Below are 23,063 nucleotides of genomic sequence, written 5' to 3'. Positions count from 1 at the left end.
TCATACTTTACAACTAATAAAATTTACTTTCTTGAAGAAAACCCTAACTTAAGATATAAAGAATAAATTTCACTTTATATCTAGCCACGAATATATATATATATATATATGGGAGGGATCCATTGAGAAGTGGATGAAAATGAAAAGGATAAGAAGGACTCTACACCCTTGATTTCACTAAAATAAAAAAAATCTATGGTAACGATTGAGCCAAAATCTCATAATTGTAAAAGTAACTATGTTACATGAAAAGGTAACTATGAAATAATTTTTAAAATGTTCTTAATTAATAATATAGTATCCTTTTTTGTATATATAGTAACCAAACAAAATCAAACAAAAATCCTTCTCACCCTTCTCATTTTAGAATCTTATTTGATTCTACATCTATATATATATATATATATATGAATTCATTAAACTAATACTACATTTAAATAAAAATTATACTCTGGATTAAATTTATTTTATTGATATGATATATTGCATTTTAATTTCCCTAAAATCCATATGAGTATATATCATATTATCATACGTTGGATAACATGATGTATTAGACCGTGATAATTCGTCACATAATTTTCACCATGGCCCACTCGTGTGGACACGGGAGGCCCGTGGGCTTGAGCCTACAAATCCACGAGTCAAGAGCGTTGACTTGCACATAATACACTTGGTGAGTTTCATTATTTTCCAAAACCATATGGTAGTAGGAAGATTAGCTCACCCACTATATATGCAAGTCAACAACCTACTATTTTATCGATGTGGGATCTTGTTTCACATGTGAAGTATTTCCAACACTCCCCCTCACATGTGAGCCACATCATACCAGGAACCACCTTCGGCTCCAATATCATATTAGGCCTCGATAATTCGTCACATAATTTTCACCGTGGCCCACTCGTCTGGACACGGGAGACCCGTGGGCTTGAGCCTACAAATCCACGAGTCAAGAGCGTTGACTTGCACATACACTTGGTGAGGTTCATTATTTCCCAAAACCATATGGTAGTAGGAAGATTAGCTCACCCACTATATGTGCAAGTCAACAAGCCACTATTTTATCGAAGTGAGATCTTGTCTCACGTGTAAAGTATTTCCAACATGATGAACATGGAAGCTAGCAATTTCCTTCGTTTTAATACGAACGAATTATATTAATTTATAGTATAGAAATGTGTATGTATAAGAAATACAAAGCGAGAGCAAATTATATTAATTTATCGCTTATGTGATTATTCACCCTTATAAATAAGAATTTGATTCCCACTATTTATATAAATAATTTATTTTCTTTTTTTGTAGTGATTCTCTAGTCTATTTCTAATTAGAAAATAATTATGTTCTTGGAAAAATTTATGGAATTATTTTGGTAGGGATTCTTTTTTGAATGGGACCGTGAATAATATATGTAAGTTGTAAATATTATGTTCTCCAAAAAAAAAAAGTTGTAATTATTAAAATACTGGCAATTCAAAATGGTAAGAAAGAAAAACAGTGAAAAATCAAAGGATTTATCCAAATGGTATGTCGATCAAAATCATCTTATTGTAACTTAATAATTATAACCGTTTAAGGATAAAAAAATTTTGTTATAAAAAAAGGATAAATTTTTGTATGAATTTAGCCCATTTAAACTAAGAGAGAGAAATTGTCTTTAAATCAATACAAAGAGTTTATATGCTAGTATATTAGTTGGGTGTTTGGACTATTCAATCTATTATACAGCTCGTCTTGTATACTGTGAGATGATTTTAAAACAAAAAGCCATTAGTTAAAAGTTTTAATTATTGGATTATTTAACCCAACTATAAGGCAAGTCTCATGGTGAGATCGTGTCATACAAGAATTTGTGATTATAAAGAGCATCTTACGGTGAAACCATCTCATGCAAAAATTTATATTATATTAAAGATACTTTTTCACTTTAAAAGTTGAGCAACTTAAACACAATTGCTGTCCTGATAGACCATCTCTTCGAGACTCTTCGAGAGATGTCTCCGAGGGTCAGCCCATAAATCATAATTTTCATTTTCTGTATCCTTAATGTCTATTTATATTATCCTTAATGTTTACTTATAATATACTTAATGCACACTTTAATGCCCACCGACGAAGGGCTTAAAATGCCTAGTTATAATGTTCTTAATGTCTAACAAGAAATGATGAACAAATCAATGAAATTGAAGGTAGTAAAGTGAACTAACCAGTACTAATGTGGAGCATTCTCTGTGATGTTTCTTGCCTTCTTCCAGAACAAACTCCATTTATGAAAATAAACTCTGAAAATTTTTGGGAATTTGGAGGTTTTGAAGTGAAATGTGATTTTCAGAGAAACTTGAGGAACAAAAACAAAAAGTTAAGTCGACAAAAAAAAAAAAGAAAATGGGCCTGACCATGGGCCTAGGTTTCTCTTTTCGATGAGGTTGTACTTGGTTTAGATGACCATTAAGGTAGCCTTTGATTGAGTGATTAAACCTTCCCAAATTCTTATCAAGTCGTCTTGTATGAATCGATCTCATATAATTAGTCTGTTTTTATAATTAATTATTTTAAAATTATAAGTGGCTAATTTAACTAAATACACATGGGTCAACTTAACAAAAATGATCTCACCATAAAGCCTAAATTTTGTGAATTCTCTTATTTAGCAACAAATTTAAATATGCTCTTTCAAATAATTATAGTGAATATTTTAATATTCAAAATGTCAATTTTAATAAATTTTAATTAATTTAATTAATTATTTAACTTAATTTAAAATTGTCACACAATAAAACATTCTTAAATGAGAACTTGAATAAGTATAAATGACAATTAAAGGCTAGACTTACAACCAAACTATGAAAAATACAATACTGCATTAGAATCACCTAGAGAGGTTTAAGTTTCTAGTATTAAAAAGTATTGTACGATTGTGGTTTACAACTAAACTGTAAAATTACACGATGTACGGTTTAATATGCCTAGAATTTCTAAAATTAAATGAAATTGTAATTTTTCAAACCAAAAACCAAACCTTAACTACTGAATTACGGTTTGGTTTTAGTTTTGACCACCTACGTGCTACTCTACGCTTGACCTTTAACTAAACCCATTTTATTCCCAACTTGCTCCACCTATTAAACCAGTCTACTATCTAGTCACTAGGCTTCTAGTCCACTCGATAAATTTATCACTCATAAGTCATCACCCATAGACCACAGCTTAATCTCATACTTAGTTTTAAGTTTAACCGATATTTTTAAGAACAAAAATAGTTGTTATTTTCCTTAACCCTATGCACCTTCGTCATTGTCTATATTATTATTTAACTAATAAAAATTATGAGAATATAAACTCTTTATTTTATTATATCACAAGTCAAAATATATAAAGTCTATGATTTTAGAAAACAATGATAATGACAAGTACCAAGCTCGGTTGACAAAGTGGTATAGTAGGGAGGTTACTGTAAATGCACCATCAACTGCTTTGACATGAAACCATCTTATCTTGACTTTTTGTTTCTTAACCACACTAACAACTAATTATTTTATCATATAATTATCTACTTATATACTTCACCATTCCAATGACAACAAAATGGACCGAGAGAAGATGAGAAATTGATAAAAAAATATTATTTATTTCAACTGAAATAAGATTTAATATATTAAATGTCTGACCGATATAACTGATCTTTTAAATATTATTTATACCTTTGATTAATATCAATTGCAACTTAAAAGTCCATGCACTTTACTCTCTACATACAATATAATATATATACCTAGATTAATAAGTATTTGTAACCCGAGTAAAAACTATATATACCTTGATTATAAGTATAAATTTAATTAATTAAATTTGTTTTATATTTTAAGTAGAAAGAAAAAAATAATTAAAATGTGCAGGTGAAATTAAAATTAAAATATAAGTTAAATTTATCATTAAAAACTCAATATATAGTAATTTTTACAATATAGTAGCACACAACAAAATAAAATATGTTGTAAGTTTCATGCAACATACCAAAATGAAATATATGTGAAATGGAACCACTTAATAAATTTGAGAAATTTGAGAAGTAGTTTTTCTGATACTACCAATTGGTTTTATTAATGAATGACTTTCTAGCTTTCACTCGTAATCTTCTAGTCTTCTTCTTTCTGGTTGGCTTACTATGGCCTATTTCTTAAATTTTATCACCTTACATTACAGTCACAAGATATGTTCTTTACCAGGTGTCGATCCGCATGTTATTTTAATATTATCAACTAACAACATTTGAACAAGTTATGTCTCTAAATACGTTGATAAGTATATTGGTTAAAATATTAGTGTGTGATAGATTTTTTGTCTTGGATCAAGCCATACTATCAACTTTTTTAAAAAAACAATACTTAATACATAGACATCATTTGATTTTACTTTGTATTCACCCCTATTCTTTACCAAACGATCAAAATACGGTGTTTTTATATATTACGAAAGTCATAATTTAAATGAAATTCGAACACTTGATACATAATAACATATACAGCGGTCATTATAGTATTACTGGTTTTCAACACACTTGTAAATTAGCCAATATATATACGAAATATGAGGCATCAACTAAATAGCACGTCATAGTATATATATACAAAATGCGACGACATACATACCCTCGAAAGCAGGGTGTATGTATGAAAGTTCTGTTGTTTTAGAATAATAGACAAAATGTAGTAAAGAGTTGATTGGTACAAGGAGATGCAAAATGTATACTCTGTTTGAGGTGAGTATTAGAACCTTATAATTTAATGAAGATTATTCATCCAAGGTAGACTAATTAATAATACAAATGACATTTGCCATTAGTTAGGAGTAACAAAGGATCATTACAAACTTACAACCTTTTTTTTTTTCTCCTACAAACATATAGCATGTGATAACAAAATAGGTGTAAAATATCAACTAAATTGACTAATGGTTAAATCATAAATGCATAACTAATACGGCATTTGTAATTGCATTTATTTCGTTCTTACAATAGTTATATATTAAAAGATTAAACTTGAGATTGATATTCTTTTAAGTTACTGGAGGTCGTGCTTTCTTGGACAAATAAGATAGTGACTTGGACAGAATGTGAGTTCGGCTTATGCTAGGACTAGCAAGTGGATTGCTTGTCATAAGCTAATTAAGGCAAAATGTAATGTATAGCATACTACCCAAACAAGCAGGCTTACACTCAGATGAGCAAATGGTCCGAACATTTGGTGTATATGGGCCGGCACGTAGCACATGGTTGAATTGTGCATTGGCTATAAATTTCATATGTGGCCTGTTCAGTCTTGCTCGGACGAGTCTTATCTTAGATCTTAATTCTTAATGAGCATTCTTGTCTGTCAAAACAAGAGTTTTGCGTCTTGCATGATTTGACTTGGAGTGGTTTGAGAAAAATTTTTTTAAGACAAAAGTTTCGTGTGGTAAATCAATATTTATTAATATTCATTAAATTTCATGAGAATCTCCAAAATCTAGAATGGGAAGGGAGCACAACTAGATTGAGAGAACGATCTAGTCGAAAACTGCTCCATTGTTTAGTGAGTCTATAGCCTAAATAAAAAGCAGGTTAAAGCTAAGTTAAGCTGGATAAAATTGGTCCCAATTAAGGAGAAGCAATTGGCTACTTGTTTGAGCTTATCAATGTACGTTCAAGTCGCATAGATTCAAAGACCTCAACTGATTAATCATCAAGGTGCTCGTTTGAGCATGATATGATATGGCTAAACAAAACTTCCTTCTTCCTTGTTGAAGTGAATCCCTCACACATTTTTATCCCTAACTCTTCTAAAGTCTCATCAAATATATGTTGAATGATCTAATTGCTTCAAGACAAAAGTCAAGCATCTTTGTTCATACTAAGGCTTTAAAACAAAGTCATATTAAAAGTCTTAGACAATGCAACCATGCTTCTATTGAACTCAAAGTTCATCTACCAAAATAGTCATATATATCTCACGACCAAGATAACGCATGTACCAAGGATTGTTTAACAAAAATGGATTTGGTGAAAAACACTCATAATTAAAATTTTGAAACGTAATTGAGTCCGATATAAATTCATTGATAATCTCTACAATAAAAGAAGTATCATCAATACATTAGCAAGTATGGCCATTTGGTGAAAATTATTAGTTACTTAAAAGGCCACTTTTCAATTAGTTTCATTTGATAATGAAATGTCCTGAAATAAACCCTTAAAAAGTAAGAATTGAAATTATAGTCTTCGTCAAAAAAAAACAAAGAATTGAAAGATAAATAACTACAAAGTACTTACAAGTACACTAACTACAAAGAATTGAAAATTATAGGTGTGGATGAGGAACACTAGTGATCACTAAGTAGTCAGTACACTAATCAGTACTTACAAGTAGTCACAACTCTCTTGTTCAACCATATAAAGTGAAATACTTGTATACATTTTTAGCTACACATATATGATAGGAATATACATTTTACATGTAGTATATGTGCAATAAATTTTAAGTTTTGTAAAATAAATACTTCCATTCTAATAAATAACTACAAATAAATATATATTTATGATACATAATGTTTATCAAGAAGAAATAGCTAGGTAGCATACCTAAATCTATATATGACACGATCAGGTTAAATCTAAATCTATTAGAGGAAACATGTTAAGAGTATATAAGATACCTTAAGGTTTTAACCATAAATTTAAACTTATAATTGTTTGTAATTATTGATGGCGTTTATACTCCTTTTAATTTTGGTGTAGTAGGATTCTTTTGGTGTATTAGGATTGTTTTGCATCAACCCGTTAGCTACATACACACAATGTGCTTGTGGTCAAAATAAAATTTTCTATTATTTAGTTGGTTCTTTGACATGGTATCAAAAGTCAACGTGACAAAAAGTTATGTATTCAAATCCCAATTATCCCTGATTACGAGTGGAATATTTCAATGTTAGCTGGTGTAAGAGGGCATGTGTTTCCCCTATACTTATAGCTAGAGGTGTTCATTCGAGTGATCGGGTCGGTTTCGAACGGGTGTCATTCGGTTCGGTTGCATTTCGGATCGGTTATTTTTCGGCTGTGTGTTACAACGGGTCACACTCGGGTCGAGTCGGTTAGTCACGGTTCGGTTGGAGATCGGTTATTCAAGCTATCGGGTCAGCATCAATTCGGTGTTAGTTGAAGTTCGTATCAAGTGTCAATCGGTCTCGGGTTGTCATCGATTACTAATTGGTTCGATTTTGTCAGGTACAGATCGGGTTCGAGTTTTTTTTAAAAGCAAAATTCAGCTACGTATTACTAATTACTATCGATCAATCAATATCAAATTACTCAAAATCAAAGCCAAAATAACCCATGATCCACTTAATGTATTAACATCATGGAACCAAACTATCCACCATTGTAAATGGCATGGTGTTACATGTAGCCCTCCAAACCAAAGAGTAACAATACTTGACTTAAGTTCCTCAAAACTCTCAGGTAATATTTCTCCTTATCTAGGTAATTTAACCTTCGTTAGAGAATTATACCTTCAAAATAACACATTTAGTGGCATAATTCCCTTAGAAATTAGTCATTTACATAGACTAGAAATCCTTCATTTGTTTAATAATTCCATGCAAGGGGAAATTCCATTGAATATATCAAGTTGTTATAGTCTCATAAATTTACACCTTAATAGTAACAATTAGGTGGGTCCAATCCCACCAACAATAGGGTCTTTGTCAAATTTATAATCCCTTTCTTTAGCTAAGTTGAATTTGATAGGCAACATTCCCTCTTCATTTGGGAACCTATCTTCCCTTTCCAAGCTTACTCTTGCTTATAACAATTTGAATGGAATGATCCCAAAAAATTTAGGTAACTTAAACTTAACTAAATTGATTCTAGGTGCTAATAGGTTATCAGGTTTAGTACCTCGTTCAATCTTTAATATGTCTTCATTGACACTCCTTGCATTATCTCAAAATGATCTAGAAGGAACGCTTCCTTCAGATTTAGGTGACACTCTTCCGAATCTTAGGATGTTATACGTAAGTTCTAATTGATTTATTGGACTAATTCCATTGTCGATATCAAATTCTTCGAATTTAGAAGTTCTAGAAATGGAGGAAAATAGATTTTATGGTGCAATTCCGTCCTTGCACAAGTTAGTAAATCCTACCGATCTTATTCTTTATAATAGCTCTCTCGGTTATGACCATATCGATGATTTAAATTTTATTTCTTCCTTGGGGAATGCCACTAATTTACAATCAATTCAAATAAGTCGAAATAACTACCATGGGGTTTTACCAAATTCAATATGCAATTTCTCATCACTTATTATGATGTACTTAGGTGATAATCATTTGTTTGGAGAAATTCCTAAGTGTATAGAAAACTTATCAAATCTGCAACATTTTGTAGCAAAAAATAATGAATTTTCAGGTGTGATTCCTCAAGGCATAAGAAAGCTAAAAAACTTGTACTTACTATTTTTAAGAAGTAACAAATTATAATGGTTCATTCCATCCACAATTGGAAACTTAACCATGTTATCCACTTTTCACTTGTCAGATAACAATCTAGAAGGAAATATAGTTTCAACTATAGGAAATTGCAAATCTTTAGTAGAAGTATATCTAGCTTATAACAATCTTAGTGGAAGGATACCATCCCAACTTTTTAGTCTCCCTAGCTTGTCTATTGGACTAAACCTGACCGGAAACCGTCTATCTGGGACCCTTCCTGAAGAAATTGGGCAAATGAGAAATCTTAATGGACTTGATCTTTCTAATAACATGTTATCAGGTGAAATACCAAGTACTTTTGGTAGTTGTGTGTCTTTAGTGTTTGTATACATGGGTAATAACAATTTTGAAGGGAACATTCCCAATTCATTACAAGCATTAAAGGGTCTTGCTGAACTAAATTTGTCATTCAACAAATTTTATGGTGAAATCCCAAAGTTTTTAGCAAGTTTTAAGCTTCAAATCCTTGATTTATCACATAATAATCTTGTTGGTGAAGTACCCATTGGTGGAGTTTTCAATAATGGAAGTGGACTTTCCATAATTGGAAATAATAAGATTTGTGGAGGTTCATCTATGTTAAAGTTGCCTAATTGTGATGTTGAAAACATGAACAAGAGGAAGAGATCAATAATCTTGGTTGTTTGTGGGTTTTTGGGATTGGTTTTGCTAGTGATTTTACTAATGTTATTATATCTTTTCAACCAAAAAAGGAAAGCTAAGCAACCTATAGTTCCTATTCTTTCAAAAAAGTTTCCAAATTTATCATACAAAACCCTTCTAGAAGCTACAAATGGGTTCTCTTCTATGAATTTAATTGGGTATGGAGCATTTGGGACTGTATACAATGGAGTCCTTAAGCAAGAGGGCGATAGAGATAGCAAGTTGATTGTGGCAATTAAGATTTTTGACCTCGAACACTGTGGTGCATTAAAGAGTTTCATGGCCGAATGTGAGGTTCTCCGAAGCATCAAACATCGAAATATTATCAAGATCATAACGGTGTGTTCTAGTATTGATTATCAAGGAAATGATTTCAAAGCATTGGTATATGAATACATGGTGAATGGGAGTTTGGATGATTGGTTACACCCAATTGATCTAATGGATAAAGTTGAAGGTATGAATGGTATGTCAAGGAGCTTGAATCTTTGCAAAAGAGTAGATATTGCAGTTGATGTTGCATTTGCATTGGATTATCTACACCATCATTGTTATGGTCCCATAGTCCATGGCGATCTCAAGCCGAGCAATGTTCTTCTTGATGATCAAATGGTTGCACATGTTAGTGACTTTGGGATGGCCAAGTTCCTTTCAGAAGCATGCACCAACTCTTGCACAATTGGAGTTAAAGGAACAATTGGTTATGTTCCTCCAGGTAAAAGCACTATTGGAAAAATATACGTAACTAATAGAGTATATAACATATCTAAAAGACACAAGTATTAGGCATTTAGGCTACAAGTGTAGATGCAATACAAGTTTCTTTATACCTGAAGTTAAATATTCCACTTAAAATAAAGAGTGCTGCATGACATTCAAAGCCACGACCTTTCAACATGTTAGGCTTCTGTTAATTGATACCATGTAAGAGACCAATTCAACCAAAAGCTTTAGCCGCTGGTTGTAGCCCTAGGGTATGTCAATGTCATCTTAAAATCTACATATTTTCTATGAAGTAGTTTCATGCTTGAAGCTTGGTAGTTGCAAATAGAGGTTTACAAAACAGACTTGACAATCCGATATTCACTTGATCTTATAAATGAACCCAATTTGACCCAACTTAAAAATGAATTTACAATCATGTTAAAACCAATGTGAACACAAGACCCGATTTTAAATCAACCCACAACCGATCAGATGACCTGGATGAACACCTTCTGTTACAAATTCTAAATTATAGAATATCAAATATTGTTTCCTTGAACATTTGTGGTACTATATATGTGCAGAATATGGACTGGGAAATGAGGTCTCTACTAGTGGCGATGTGTATAGTTATGGTATCTTTTTGCTAGAAATGTTCACAGGAAAGAGGCCTACCCACCAAATGTTTGAAGGAAACTTAACCTTACATGACTTTGTTGAACAATCTTTTCCTAATCAAGTAACCAACGTTATAGACCATGTTCTTCTTGAAGACATATATAGTGTAGACAATGATAGTGTTCTTTTGAATGTGCCAATATCAATACTTAAAATAGCACTTTCATGCTCAATTGAGAATCCAAAACAAAGATTGGATATGGGTTATGTTGCTCGAAAATTATCTTCAATTAAAATGATCTTTCGAACTCGTTTGAAACAACTTCGTACACCAAGCAATGATACATCACTATTGTTTTCCTCTCAACGATGATATTAGGTAACGATAAATACTCCCTACATTGATTGATTAATATTTTCATAATTCTTATGATCTTTAAAAATGAACAGAGAGAACGAGATCTGTATGACTAGCTACAAGTTAAATGTTATTATTGTCGCAGGCATACGAGGTTATTGATTAACATTTAGCTTAAAAGTGGATTGATATACTACTCATATCAACAAGGTGTATTTTCTCTTCATGAGAGCCATTTGCTAAGCACTTCATAGTTAAGCATGCTTGATGGGGAACAATCTTAAGATGGATGACGTCCTGAAAAGTTTTTCTAGGTGGGCACGAGTGAGACCAAAGTGCATTGATAAGATTTGTGTTGATTTGTAAGGCCAATTTATAGTCTTTATAAGTAGTGATCAGCGGCGAGAGTGTTACAGCATCAATTTTGTACGAATTCCTTACTAGAATTTTGCTAGTCGAGTGGATCAGAATAGAATTTTCTGGCTCTGCCATAGCTCCCTAGACTGTTATTGAGTGTTCTTGCTGTGCTCGTAAGCATGTATGTAAAAATAAAAAGATATTTTGTATCTTCAATTATGTTTTTATATGTAATTAGAATCATGGCTGCTATGAACTTTAAGAGTTCTGACTGGAAGTTAAATATTAGCTATTTGAATAAAAAAATTATATGTTTGAAAGCGCAAGCTTCAAAGAGGTTCAACAAAGATAAACAAATGAAAAATATAATGCAAAATGAGAACACAAGTGTTTATAAGGTATCTTGAATACCTCCCCCTCAAATGTAGTTTATTATAATGAATTCAACAATTACAAGTATAATAAACTCCCTTATCTTGAGAACAATCTCTCAAGATCACAAATACTAAAGCAAAGTAAGAACACTCTCAAATTTCTAACAATGCAATAGCCCTCTCAACAATATGTGTGTTTGTGGTGAATGTTACTATGGGTGATGAATCCTATTTATAGGCAAGGCATTCATCACCCTTAGTATTCCCTCATAAATCACCATAAACCACAATTAACATCCAATTAACTATGACAATAAACATTACAATAAACAATAGAAGTAATGCACCACATAATTGCATAGCCATTTCACATTCTGACGAAATCAGAATCCTATGTAGCCTTCTGAACTTCCGCTCGACCCGAGCCACTACCTCGCTCAGTCGAGCGAGCTTCCAGAGAAGCTACTGACTTGTTCTGCACACATTGCTCGACCTGTTGCTCGACCGAGCGGTTGTTCGAGCCACTCACAGTCAGCCTCACTTCTTGTTGCTTTGATCAAGCAACTCTCATCAACCGTTCCAAACCTTAAACTACCCATATTCGACACATCTTTATCGACCCTCTCTAAAGTACAAGACAAAACATGTTCGACTATATGTTTAAAGTGAACGTCATCACTAAGATTATTGGCACTTGCTTCAACAATGTTTATTTTTTAAGTGATAATAATAAATAACTAGAGCTATTTTTTTATTAGATAAAAACTTAATTTGTTCAATTAATTTAACTAGTACTAAAGAAGAAAATAGAACAATTTTTTATAGGAATAATAGGCTAATTAGTTACCAAAATTAAATATTTATCAATAAAAAAACCTAACAATACCTATCAACAATTATCAAACAAGTAGTCATTATCAAGCTAATGAATCGTAAAAAGTATTGATATAGAATATATGAAGGTGTATATTTATTACAAAAGAAAGTTATATTTTTGGAGTAATATTTAATTCAAAAATCAAATATACTACCTTTTTGGGCCCATAAAATAAGGACACCCTGCGTTAAATGAATGATTCTTGTTTTCGTTGATCGCATACGAATTAGCTTTAGTTTTGGCAAAGCTAAAAGGTCATCTTATCTTTTTGTTTGCATTATGGATTTCTCGAACCTATTAAATTTAACTTGTTTTATTATATAAATTTCTTAATTTTGAAGTATCTATTTGAATTTTGGGTGCAATATATTTTAGATGGGGTGGTTATCTTTAATTTTGTGAATAAATTTTTCAAAACAGTTTAATTTTGTATAGATACTTAATTTTTTTTTCATGCTAAGTAAAATCAAACTAAGACCAAATTAATTTTATCTTGATAATACATTTAAATTTTTATTAGACTCTGTGTATACTAAGAGAAAAATTGGACATTGAGTAAGTCAAAAGTCAAGCAATTCTTGTCATCCTATTCAATCTAGTACTCAAAAAAGACAAATGAAAAAGGTTGACTTCCAACTTGGAAGTCCAAGTTGTAAAAGAGGTAGCTAAATTCCATAACTACTATGCATTTCCATAGAGATGTGTCCATTATCAGTCACTCACTATAATGTGAAACTTTGACTTTGGCATCTTGATTTAACCGCACATAACACTGATAAAAGTTATATTCTAAAATTAATTCGTAATAAGAGTATAATATTTTCATCAAATTTATATATTAGTTAATTCTTTTTAATTTTTTAACATATTAGTGAGATTATATATATTTATTTTTTCCCACGCATCTCTCAGAATTAATGTCATCAACTTAATATTCCGCATAACTTAGGATTTGAGGAAAAGCAGAATAGCAGACAAATTATATCCGTACTCCCTCCAAAAGAAGGACAAGGTGAACACATCTCTATAAGTACTAAATGCAGGAAGATGATTCCTTACAACATAAATTTGCTTTAGTTTTCTACACACAAAACAAAAGGATGTCCCCCTCATTTTCTTTATTTTACTCCGTCATTTATACCACATTTATGCTGTATAATCTTGTACTCTCAATAACTGAGAAAAACAACCACGACAAGCTAGCCTTACTTGAAATCAAAGCCAAAATAAGTGAGGACCCTTTGGGTGTACTCAGCTCATGGAATGATACCGTGCACTATTGTGAGTGGTGTGGCGTTAGATGTGGTCATAAGCATCGAAGGGTGACAATACTCGACTTGAGTTCATCAAAACTCGCAGGTATTCTCTCTCCTTATCTCGGCAATTTGACATATGTCAAGGAGTTGTACCTTCACAACAACAGTTTCGGGGGTGTAATACCGCCGGAAATTAGTCGTTTACATAGGTTACAAACTCTTTGGTTGATGAATAATTCAATTGGAGGGGAAATACCATGGAATATATCAAGTTGTTATGGTCTTGTTGATATGCACCTTTCTAATAACAAATTGATGGGAGAAATCCCTCCAACACTTGGTTCCTTAACACGATTAGAATTTCTAACAATGTCGAATAACAACTTGACAGGAAACATTCCAACATCAATAGGGAACCTATCGTCTCTCTCTATACTCTCGATAGCTCGAAACAATTTATTCGGCAAGATCCCACAATCGTTAGGCAAGCTTAAGAATTTGGCTACCTTAGGTTTATGTGATAATAAGTTTTTTAGTGTAATACCACCTTCAATCTTTAACTTCTCTAGGCTAACAAATTTATGTTTGTACCAAAATGAGTTTGAGGGAGATTTACCTTCAAATTTAGGTAACACTCTTCCAAATCTTCAATGGTTCTCAATATATAATAATCGATTTAGTGGCTATATTCCAACTTCCTTATCAAATTCCTCAAATCTACAAATTCTTGATTTGTCCAAGAACAATCTTCATGGTCAAGTTCCTTCTTTGCAAAAATTAGTAAATCTAGTTCATCTTAATCTATACTCTAATTCCCTTGGGTATGCCCAATTAGGAGACTTGAAATTTGTTTCTACATTAACCAATGCTACTAATTTACAATGGTTAGAGATAAATCACAATAACTTTAAAGATGTTTTCCCTAAAATCTTATGCAATTTCTCATCAATTACTTTTGTTGAATTAAGCAACAACACATTAGTTGGAGAAATTCCAAATTGCATAGAAAATTTAATCCAATTACAACATTTTGATGCTAGTAACAATGCACTTTTTGGGAGTATCACCCAAGGGATAGGCAAGCTTCAAAACTTGAACTTTTTGAACCTACAAGGCAACCAATTCTCTGGGAATATTCCAACCTCGATTGGAAATTTAACCGAGTTATCATTGTTATCCTTTTCGCGAAATAGTCTTGAGGGCCAAATACCCCTCGAGCTAGGAAATTGTATATCAATTCTAGAGATAGATCTTTCAAATAACAAGCTTAGTGGTATGATACCCTCGCAACTTTACAGTCTTCCAACTTTAGATATTGCACTATATCTATATAAAAATCACCTTACAGGATCTTTGTCTGAAGAAATTGGACTACTAAAGAATGCTAAAGCTCTTGATGTATCTCAAAACATGTTATCTGGCGAGATTCCTAGTTCGCTTGGTGATTGTGTTTCATTAGAGCTCTTATCGTTGAGTGGAAATCATTTCCAAGGAACCATTCCGAATTCATTACATGAACTAAAAGGCCTTCTTTATTTCGATTTGTCATATAATAATTTATCTGGCGAAATACCAAAGTTTATGTTGAATCTTCAATTGCAAGGGCTAGATCTTTCATATAATAGCTTTGAAGGCGAAGTGCCAGTTAAGGGAGTTTTTAGCGATGCGAAAAATATTTTTGTAACGGGAAATAAGGGTCTTTGTGGAGGTATTTCAGAGTTGAAGTTGCCTCAATGCAAAAAAAGCCTCAACATCCAAGAAAGAACTTCATCGAAACATCGAAAAAAGCTCACAATTGTGATCATTTTTATGTCGATTGGGGTTATTAGTCTCGTGTCATCCCTTTTACTATTGCACAAGTTTTGGAAAAAGAGGAGGACTAACACATCCTCAAGTTCTAATGACTTAAAAAATTTTCCTAATTTGTCTTTCCAAAAACTTCTTAAAGCCACAAATGGGTTCTCCTCAGAAAACTTGATTGGTAGTGGCACGTATGGGGTCGTATACAAAGGGGTACTCGACGAAGATGGAACAATGGTTGCTATCAAAATTTTTAATCTTGAACATTATGGTGCTTCCAAGAGCTTTTTGGCCGAATGTAAGGTGCTTCAGAACATACGACATAGAAATCTCGTCAAAGTGATAACAGCTTGTTCGAGTGTCGATCATCAAGGGCGAGATTTCAAGGCTTTGGTTTTCGAGTATATGGTAAATGGAAGTTTGGAAGATTGGTTACATACAAGTAACACATCAAGAAAGTTGAGTTTTACTCAAAGAGTTGATATTGCAATAGATGTTGCATATTGTTTGGATTATGTTCATAATCAATGTGCTTCTTATTTGATTCATTGTGACCTTAAGCCTAGCAATGTTCTTCTTAATGTTGAAATGGTAGCACATGTTGGTGACTTTGGGGTTGCTAAATTCTTTCCAAAAGATACTAATAATAGCTCTCAACTGATTCAGTCTAGCACTAATACAATCAGAGGAACTATTGGGTACACTCCTCCAGGTATGTAATATTTAATCTTAAGCTTATTTACCACCAAAACTATAATTTAATATATTTTATGGTAAAACTTTTTGAAGATTAAAGCTAAGGTTTTAATTGTTTGATATATTTTTATTTGTTATCAACGGCCCCTGGAAGCCATTAAAGATATTACGATAATCATATATTGTGTTCATATTAAAGTTTGATATTAAATTCATTCTACTAAAAACAGGCTTTCTTTTGAAAACATGCAGAATATGGCTTGGGAAATGAAGTGTCTACAAGTGGTGATGTCTATAGTTTTGGGATTCTTTTACTAGAATTGTTTACAGGGAAAAGGCCAACCAATGAGATGTTCAAAGGGGACTTAAGTCTTCACTGCTTTGTGAAAGAAGCTTTGGGTGATCAAATAACCACAATTCTAGATCATGCTCTTCTTCAAGACATTGAAAGCCAGGAAGAAGATTGCAATTTGAAACTAGAGGCCATAAATTGTATGCTTGAAATTGCACTTTCTTGCTCAAATTATGTACCACAACAAAGGTTGGACATGACTTATGTTGCTACAAAGCTATCTTCAATTAGGAAAAACATTATTGGAGCTTGTTCACAACAAAGAAGACAATCCAACCAAGTATGCTTTCAAATAATTATAATAATACATCCCTTACCCTTCTATAATGTTTTTTTTATTACATGGTAACCGGAGAAAAGAAAAGAATTAGGTAAAAATTAAATTCAGAATCTTAACTGAAAAAGTAATACTTAGCTTCCACTCAAACTGAAATAAGACCAGATTCTTGTTCCTATATAATGCTTCACAAAGAACATAATTGGGTAAATAGTGGGCAACTGGGCATGCATATTAGATAGCTAAAATTTTATATCTATGTTTTGATCTCATGTAAGTTTACTTCATATTGGGTTTGACGAAAAAAGTTTTTTGAAAAAGCATTTTCTAATGAATAGGGCATATGATATTAGGTTTTTTTAAACCAAAAAACTAAATATGAAAAAAATTGATGCAAGTATTACTATACAAACTAAATTGAGCTTACCATTGTTCTAAAATTTATTTTTTAAAAAATTAGAAAGATTATTCTCAAATCAAAATTTATTTAGTATAAAAATTTAATCTTGTATTTGAAGCATAAATCACTTTTCTCACGAAAAACCTGAAATCAATTCAAGATGGATCCGCGGACTTTTTCGTCCCTCCGCCTAGTATGTATCCACAAAAAATATTTATATGGTATAACTTATGTCAGATGTTTGCTTTCATTTCTTATGCAGGGAAACAATAGGGATGCATTTTAAGTCAAGTTGATCTGCCTCTAAACTCAAAATAAGCAGGAGTTATTTGCTTTCATGATTTCTTCCAAAAGAATTATATATTTTTCTTTTCCTTTTAGTATTAGACTTCTTCTAATATACCATAAAAGCATTTTAGAGCTAATTAAACCAAAGTAATCTTCTGTTTGGATTTTTCTAGTTGAAGGAGAATGAGAACATGTTAAAAAAAAGTCCAGTTTATATGGATGAATGATATCATTTCCATTTTGAAAGTTACATTTTGTCTCCATTTTTTATCATTGGAGATTTCATGGGACATCACACAAAATACAAAATATTGCATTTGAAGGGCTCAAGTCAACTTACACTTTCAATCAAGAGGTTTCCAGCAATAAACATGACCATGAATTATAAACAAGATATGTTGTTTATAATATTCTTATATATTATTTCATGGATTTACATGTATTTCTTGACATTAATGATAAAGTATAAATTCTGACAAATTTATGCTTAATTAATTAAATTAATGTGATGCAATGTTTCCATCAAGATTGAATAGTAATGCAAAAATGAAAGTTGGCTTACATATACGATAGCACGCTTTGCTCTTACTAATCCACGGTCATGTCTCCCATCTCCATAGATTAAGTTGGATGAAAACTCCATGTGCGCAATATAATTTCCAAGGTTTGTGGATCTAACTAAAAGAAGACAGTTTTGTATTCTTCATCTTGTCCACAACAATTCAAATATTCATACCAATTCTCAAATAATAATGGCATTTTTAGATGTTCAGGCCTTTCATTAACATAAGTTCTTACCTGTAGTATCCTGATTCCTATGTAAACATGGCTGGCTCATACCTTTTCTTTTACCAAATTGCTTTAGCCATATCAGTCCTATGCTTTTTTAAGCCGTCAACAGCTGGAAACAACCAAACTGATAGGTTAGCATTGCTTGATATCAAAGCCAAAATAAGCCACGATCCTCTCAGTGTCATGAGCTCATGGAACCACTCCCTTCACTTTTGCGACTGGTATGGAGTCATCTGTAACCAGAAACACCAAAGAGTGGAGACTCTTGATTTGCAATCGTCCAAGCTCACAGGTACAATCTCTCCTCATATCGGAAATCTAAGTTTTCTACAGCGCTTATATCTTTCTAACCATAGTTCTGCGGGCACAATTCTACTCGAAATTGATCGTTTGCGTAGGTTGAAAGCTATGTTTTTGTACAGTAATTTCCTAGAAGGGGAGATTCCTTTGAATATATCAAGTTGCTATAACCTTGTCTACATAAACGTATCCAATAACAGGTTGGTGGGTGAAATCCCCCATACATTCGGTTTGCTTGAAAATTTGCAAGATCTTATCTTAACTAAGAACAACCTAAAAGGAGACATCCCTTCCTCTTTAGGCAACTTATCCGCCCTATCTACCCTCTACATATCTGAAAACTACTTGGTCGGAAAGATACCAGATTCTCTGGGCAAACTACAAAATCTAACCGCTCTAGTGTTAGAAAATAACAGGTTATCAGGAACAATTCCATCCTCAATCTATAACCTCTCTTTATTGACAGATTTAAGTTTTTTACAGAGTGAGTTGGAAGGTTACCTCCCTTCATCTTTAGGCAACACTCTTCCTCATCTTGTATGGTTTAGCATATACGATAACCGATTCACAGGCTATATTCCAGCTTCGATATCTAATGCAACAAATCTAGAAGTTATCGATATATCAAAAATTAATCTTAAAGGGCAAGTTCCTAACATGCACACTCTTACAAGGCTTTATCAACTTGTAATGGCCAGATCAAAGACTTGACATTTGTTCCTTCTTTGGCCAATGCCACCAATTTACAAAGCCTACAATTACAGGGCAACAATTTGAGAGGGGTTTTACCAAAAATCGTATGCAATTTCTCATCCCTTACAATTTGACGTTAAGTGACAACAAGTTATCCGGAGAAATACCAAATTGCATAGAAAATGTAAGGAGATTGCAAATTTTCACAGCTAGTAATAATTCATTTTCTGGTGTCATTCCTAGAGGCATAGGCAAGCTTTAAGATCTCAGTTGGTTATATTTACATCTCAACCATCTATCTGGTGTCATTCCTTTCTCGATTGGAAATTTAACCAAACTGTCTATTTTTACAGTTCGTAATAATAGTCTTGAAGGCAAAATACCTTCCACTCTTGGAAATTGTAGATCATTAGGATACTTAGATCTTTCTCATAATAGATTTTCTGGCACCATACCCTCACAGCTATTTAGTCTCCCTGTTTTAACCATCGAGCTCAATTTATCTAGAAACCATTTAATAGGGTCCCTCCCTGAAGAAGTTGGACAGTTAAAAAATCTTGACAAATTGGATGTTTCTCATAATAGGCTATCAGGTCAGATCCCAAGTTCTCTAGGTAGCTGCGTGTCGTTAGAATTCTTATACATGCAGCAAAACAATTTTCACGGAACTATTCCTGATGCCTTACAGACATTACAGGGCTTACTGTACTTAGATTTATCGGACAACAACTTAAATGGTGAAATCCTAAAAAGCCTCAATCTATAACATAATAATTTTCAAGGTGAAGTCCCCGTAGGTGGAGTATTCAGCAATACAACCAGTGTCTCATTAACAGGAAACAACAGGCTTTGTGGTGGTATGCCTAAGTTAAAGTTGTCTCGTTGCGAATTTAGCCGCAGTACGCAACAGAAAAGAGTGTTGAAACATAAGGAAAAGTTGACAATTATAGTACCTTCAGGGGTTTATGAGTAAGGTTGATGGTAGCTTTGTCATTATACATTTCCCGGCAGAGGAAGATTAAGAAATGTTCAACCTCATCTGATTTGAAAATTTTTCCAAATTATATGTCTTACCGAACTCTCCTTAAAGCAACGAACGAGTTTTCTCATAAAAATTTACTAGGAAGAGGTTCATTTGGATTAGTTTACAAGGGTATCCTTGATGAGAAGGAATCACCAGTGGCCATCAAGATATTTGACTTAGAGTACCAAGGTGTTTCCAAGACTTTTATGGCTGAATGTGGAGTCCGCCAAAGTGTCAGGCATCGGAATCTTGTCAAGGTGATAACAGCTTGTTCAAGTGTTGATTATAAAGGCAAGGAGTTTAAGGCTTTGGTTTACGAATACATGGAGAATGGTAGTTTGGAAGATTGGTTGCATCCAACAGAGACAGTGAGAGAGGAAGAAAAAAAATAGTACCTTAAGAAACTTGACTCTCTGTCAGAGATGTGATATTGCTAAAGATATTGCATATGCTTTGGATTACCTTCATCATTATTGTGGTGTTACCATTGTTCATTGTGACCTCAAACCGAGCAATTTTCTCCTAGATAGAAATATGGTCGCACATGTAAGTGACTTTGGGCTTGCCAAGTTCCTTTCAACCAGCACAAGCAGTTCTCATGCAAAAAATTTCTAGTTCTATTGGAGTTAGAGGAACCATTGGCTATACTCCTCCAGGTGATTGTTGAATGAAGCACCAAATCTCACCTTGATGGAGGTGAGTTCGATCACCTCGTAGCGTACTCCTTGGCTTGCACGTTTGAGAGCGAAGTGGTGAGTGCAAGGAAGTATGAGGGTATATGCTTTGGGTCAATCAATGAAGTGATTGATGGTGATGATTTAGAGTGCCTAAATGATGAGGAGGAACGAAGATTGGACGGCCTTGAAGATGGCTCGACTAACCGAGCAAGAGTGGCTCGATCGAGCCATCACCCAGCAGGGAGGCAGTGAGTTCTGGACCTCCGCTCGACCAGGCGAGCGAGGTTGCTCGACCTGAGCGGACTTCAGCACACGCGAAGCATCAGTTTTTGTTTTAGTTCCGGTTTTTTTGTGGGCTTTAAGCCGTTTTGTTCTAGGTTATTCTAATATGTTTTAAGGCTATATAAGGAGTCTTAGATCCTCATTAGGGTAAGGAGAGAGACTAATACAAGTGAGGCAACTAGGGTTTACACCATTAGAGTTCCTTCATCTTTGTATTAGGTTGTTTGTGAGAGACCACCATTAAAGGTGAGGTCTTTGCTTTGTGAGTGTGTTCTCAAAGCTTGTGTGAGGCTTCTCATTGATGTATGTTGATATATAAATGATAGTAACCATTGTTTGAGGGGGAGGTATACCTCATATATTCTTGTGTTTTGCCATTGTTGTTGTTTGCTCTGTTTTTGGTTGTTTTCTTTGCATTAATTTGTTTATTGTTCTTCACCAAATATCATAGTCCATTCAAAACAATTATTAGTTATTTGTACAATATGTATTCAAGCAAATAATTTTCATTCTTGACTTTCCTTAAAATTACATTTGTGGTTTTGTGTCATGCAGAATATGGATTGGGAAACGAGGTATAACCTGGGGAGATGTCTATAGTTTTGGGATCCTGTTATTGGAAATGTTTACAGGAAAGAGGCCTGCCAATGACATGTTCGAAGGTGGTCTAAGCTTGCATTCTTACGTTAAGAATGCTTTGTCAAACCATGGGACAGAAATTCTTGATCATACTCTTGTTCAAGAAATAGATAACGATTACACAAGTCGCGACGCAATATTGGAGGCCTCGGTATCTGTTCTTAGAACGGCACTTTCTTGTTCAGAGGAAATCCCAACAGAAACGTTAGACATGAGTGAGGTCGCTGCAAAGCTGTCGTCAATTAACAAGAAGCTCTTCGAAACTCTACATAACATTAAAGGTAAAACCTTGCCTACAGTACCTTACCATTTCTAGCTGCAGTATTTGTCAAATTCAGTTTAATAACCTAATGCTTTTCTGTTGGTGTTTATTCTCTTTCATTTTAGCCTTTTAGGTGCAAGTAAACGAGCTAATTTGAGGGGTGTTTGTTTGAGGGACATACAACATGGGACTTTCAAGTCAGGACATGAAACTTAAAACTTTGCTTCATAATATTTCTAGTAGCACCTTCAAGTCCCTCCAAACAAACAAGAAACTTTGTACCAAAAACAGTCTCAATATAATGTCCTTCAAACAAACACCACCTTAAAGTCTATTCCCAGAAAATGATGGTTCAACTCTAAAAAAAGTTATTAAATCTTTAAAGAGTGAAATTTTACCATCTTAAAAACTCCCAAAATTGACAGGTGAAAATTTTAGGTTAGAAAACAAATTTGTCTGTCAAAATCAATAGCGTATTTCAATCACGGCTTTTCCAATGAAATAGAGTATGTATTGAGGAAGGTGTTCTTATTCATAAAAATGACATGAAAAGTCTAAACTTTGACCAACTTTAATGTCATACTTGGTGGCTGTAATGGTGTATTCTGCTAAGACATTCAAAGTTCTTAAATAGGCCTAATTAATGAGCAAAGTTAGATGCGGGGCAGGTCAGATGTGACGCAGCACTATGACTCCGCAGATCGTGACCTCGCGGGTCATGCAGGTAGCAAGGCAGGTTGTAATTTGTGAATCAACATTTCTCAAAATGGATCATAACAGGGTTAAAATAACCTCCTTGGCTCATTGCTCTTACAAAGCAGACAAGCCAGTATACTATTGCAAG

General features: G+C 33.2%; 3 protein-coding genes and 1 pseudogene across 4 annotated transcripts; all 4 read left to right on the top strand.

The window, feature by feature from the left end:
* The first annotated feature begins 8,581 nt into the window (after nucleotides 1–8,581).
* On the top strand, nucleotides 8,582–11,133 carry LOC130828466 (probable LRR receptor-like serine/threonine-protein kinase At3g47570). 2 transcript variants are annotated; one of them, XM_057694458.1, is made up of 3 exons: nucleotides 8,582–9,907; nucleotides 10,482–10,894; nucleotides 11,019–11,133. In XM_057694458.1, exons 1-2 carry the CDS (start codon nucleotides 8,764–8,766, stop codon nucleotides 10,886–10,888), a joined length of 1,551 nt encoding a protein of 516 aa, XP_057550441.1. In that variant the 5' UTR covers nucleotides 8,582–8,763; the 3' UTR covers nucleotides 10,889–10,894; nucleotides 11,019–11,133. The 2 variants fall into 2 exon arrangements, with proteins under 2 accessions (XP_057550441.1, XP_057550436.1); XM_057694453.1 differs by lacking the exon at nucleotides 11,019–11,133 and having other exon boundaries at nucleotides 10,482–10,908.
* A 2,385-nt stretch (nucleotides 11,134–13,518) lies between these two features.
* Nucleotides 13,519–17,783, top strand: LOC130821288 (putative receptor-like protein kinase At3g47110). The gene is made up of 3 exons (XM_057687013.1): nucleotides 13,519–16,249; nucleotides 16,486–16,865; nucleotides 17,525–17,783. Exons 1-3 carry the CDS (start codon nucleotides 13,519–13,521, stop codon nucleotides 17,546–17,548), a joined length of 3,135 nt encoding a protein of 1,044 aa, XP_057542996.1. The 3' UTR covers nucleotides 17,549–17,783.
* A 592-nt stretch (nucleotides 17,784–18,375) lies between these two features.
* Nucleotides 18,376–19,353, top strand: LOC130821193 (probable LRR receptor-like serine/threonine-protein kinase At3g47570). The gene has a single exon (XM_057686907.1). The coding sequence runs from the start codon at nucleotides 18,376–18,378 to the stop codon at nucleotides 19,351–19,353; it is 978 nt and encodes a 325-aa protein (XP_057542890.1).
* Nucleotides 19,354–20,313: 960 nt separating this feature from the next.
* Nucleotides 20,314–21,352, top strand: LOC130821116 (probable LRR receptor-like serine/threonine-protein kinase At3g47570; annotated as a pseudogene).
* The last annotated feature ends 1,711 nt before the right edge of the window (nucleotides 21,353–23,063 follow it).

This window comes from Amaranthus tricolor, chromosome 1 (assembly GCF_026212465.1).
Source record: "Amaranthus tricolor cultivar Red isolate AtriRed21 chromosome 1, ASM2621246v1, whole genome shotgun sequence".
In the NCBI taxonomy this organism is placed as follows: domain Eukaryota; kingdom Viridiplantae; phylum Streptophyta; class Magnoliopsida; order Caryophyllales; family Amaranthaceae; genus Amaranthus; species Amaranthus tricolor.
Note: the sequence above shows the minus strand (reverse complement) of the source record. Positions and strands in the feature narration are given on the sequence as shown.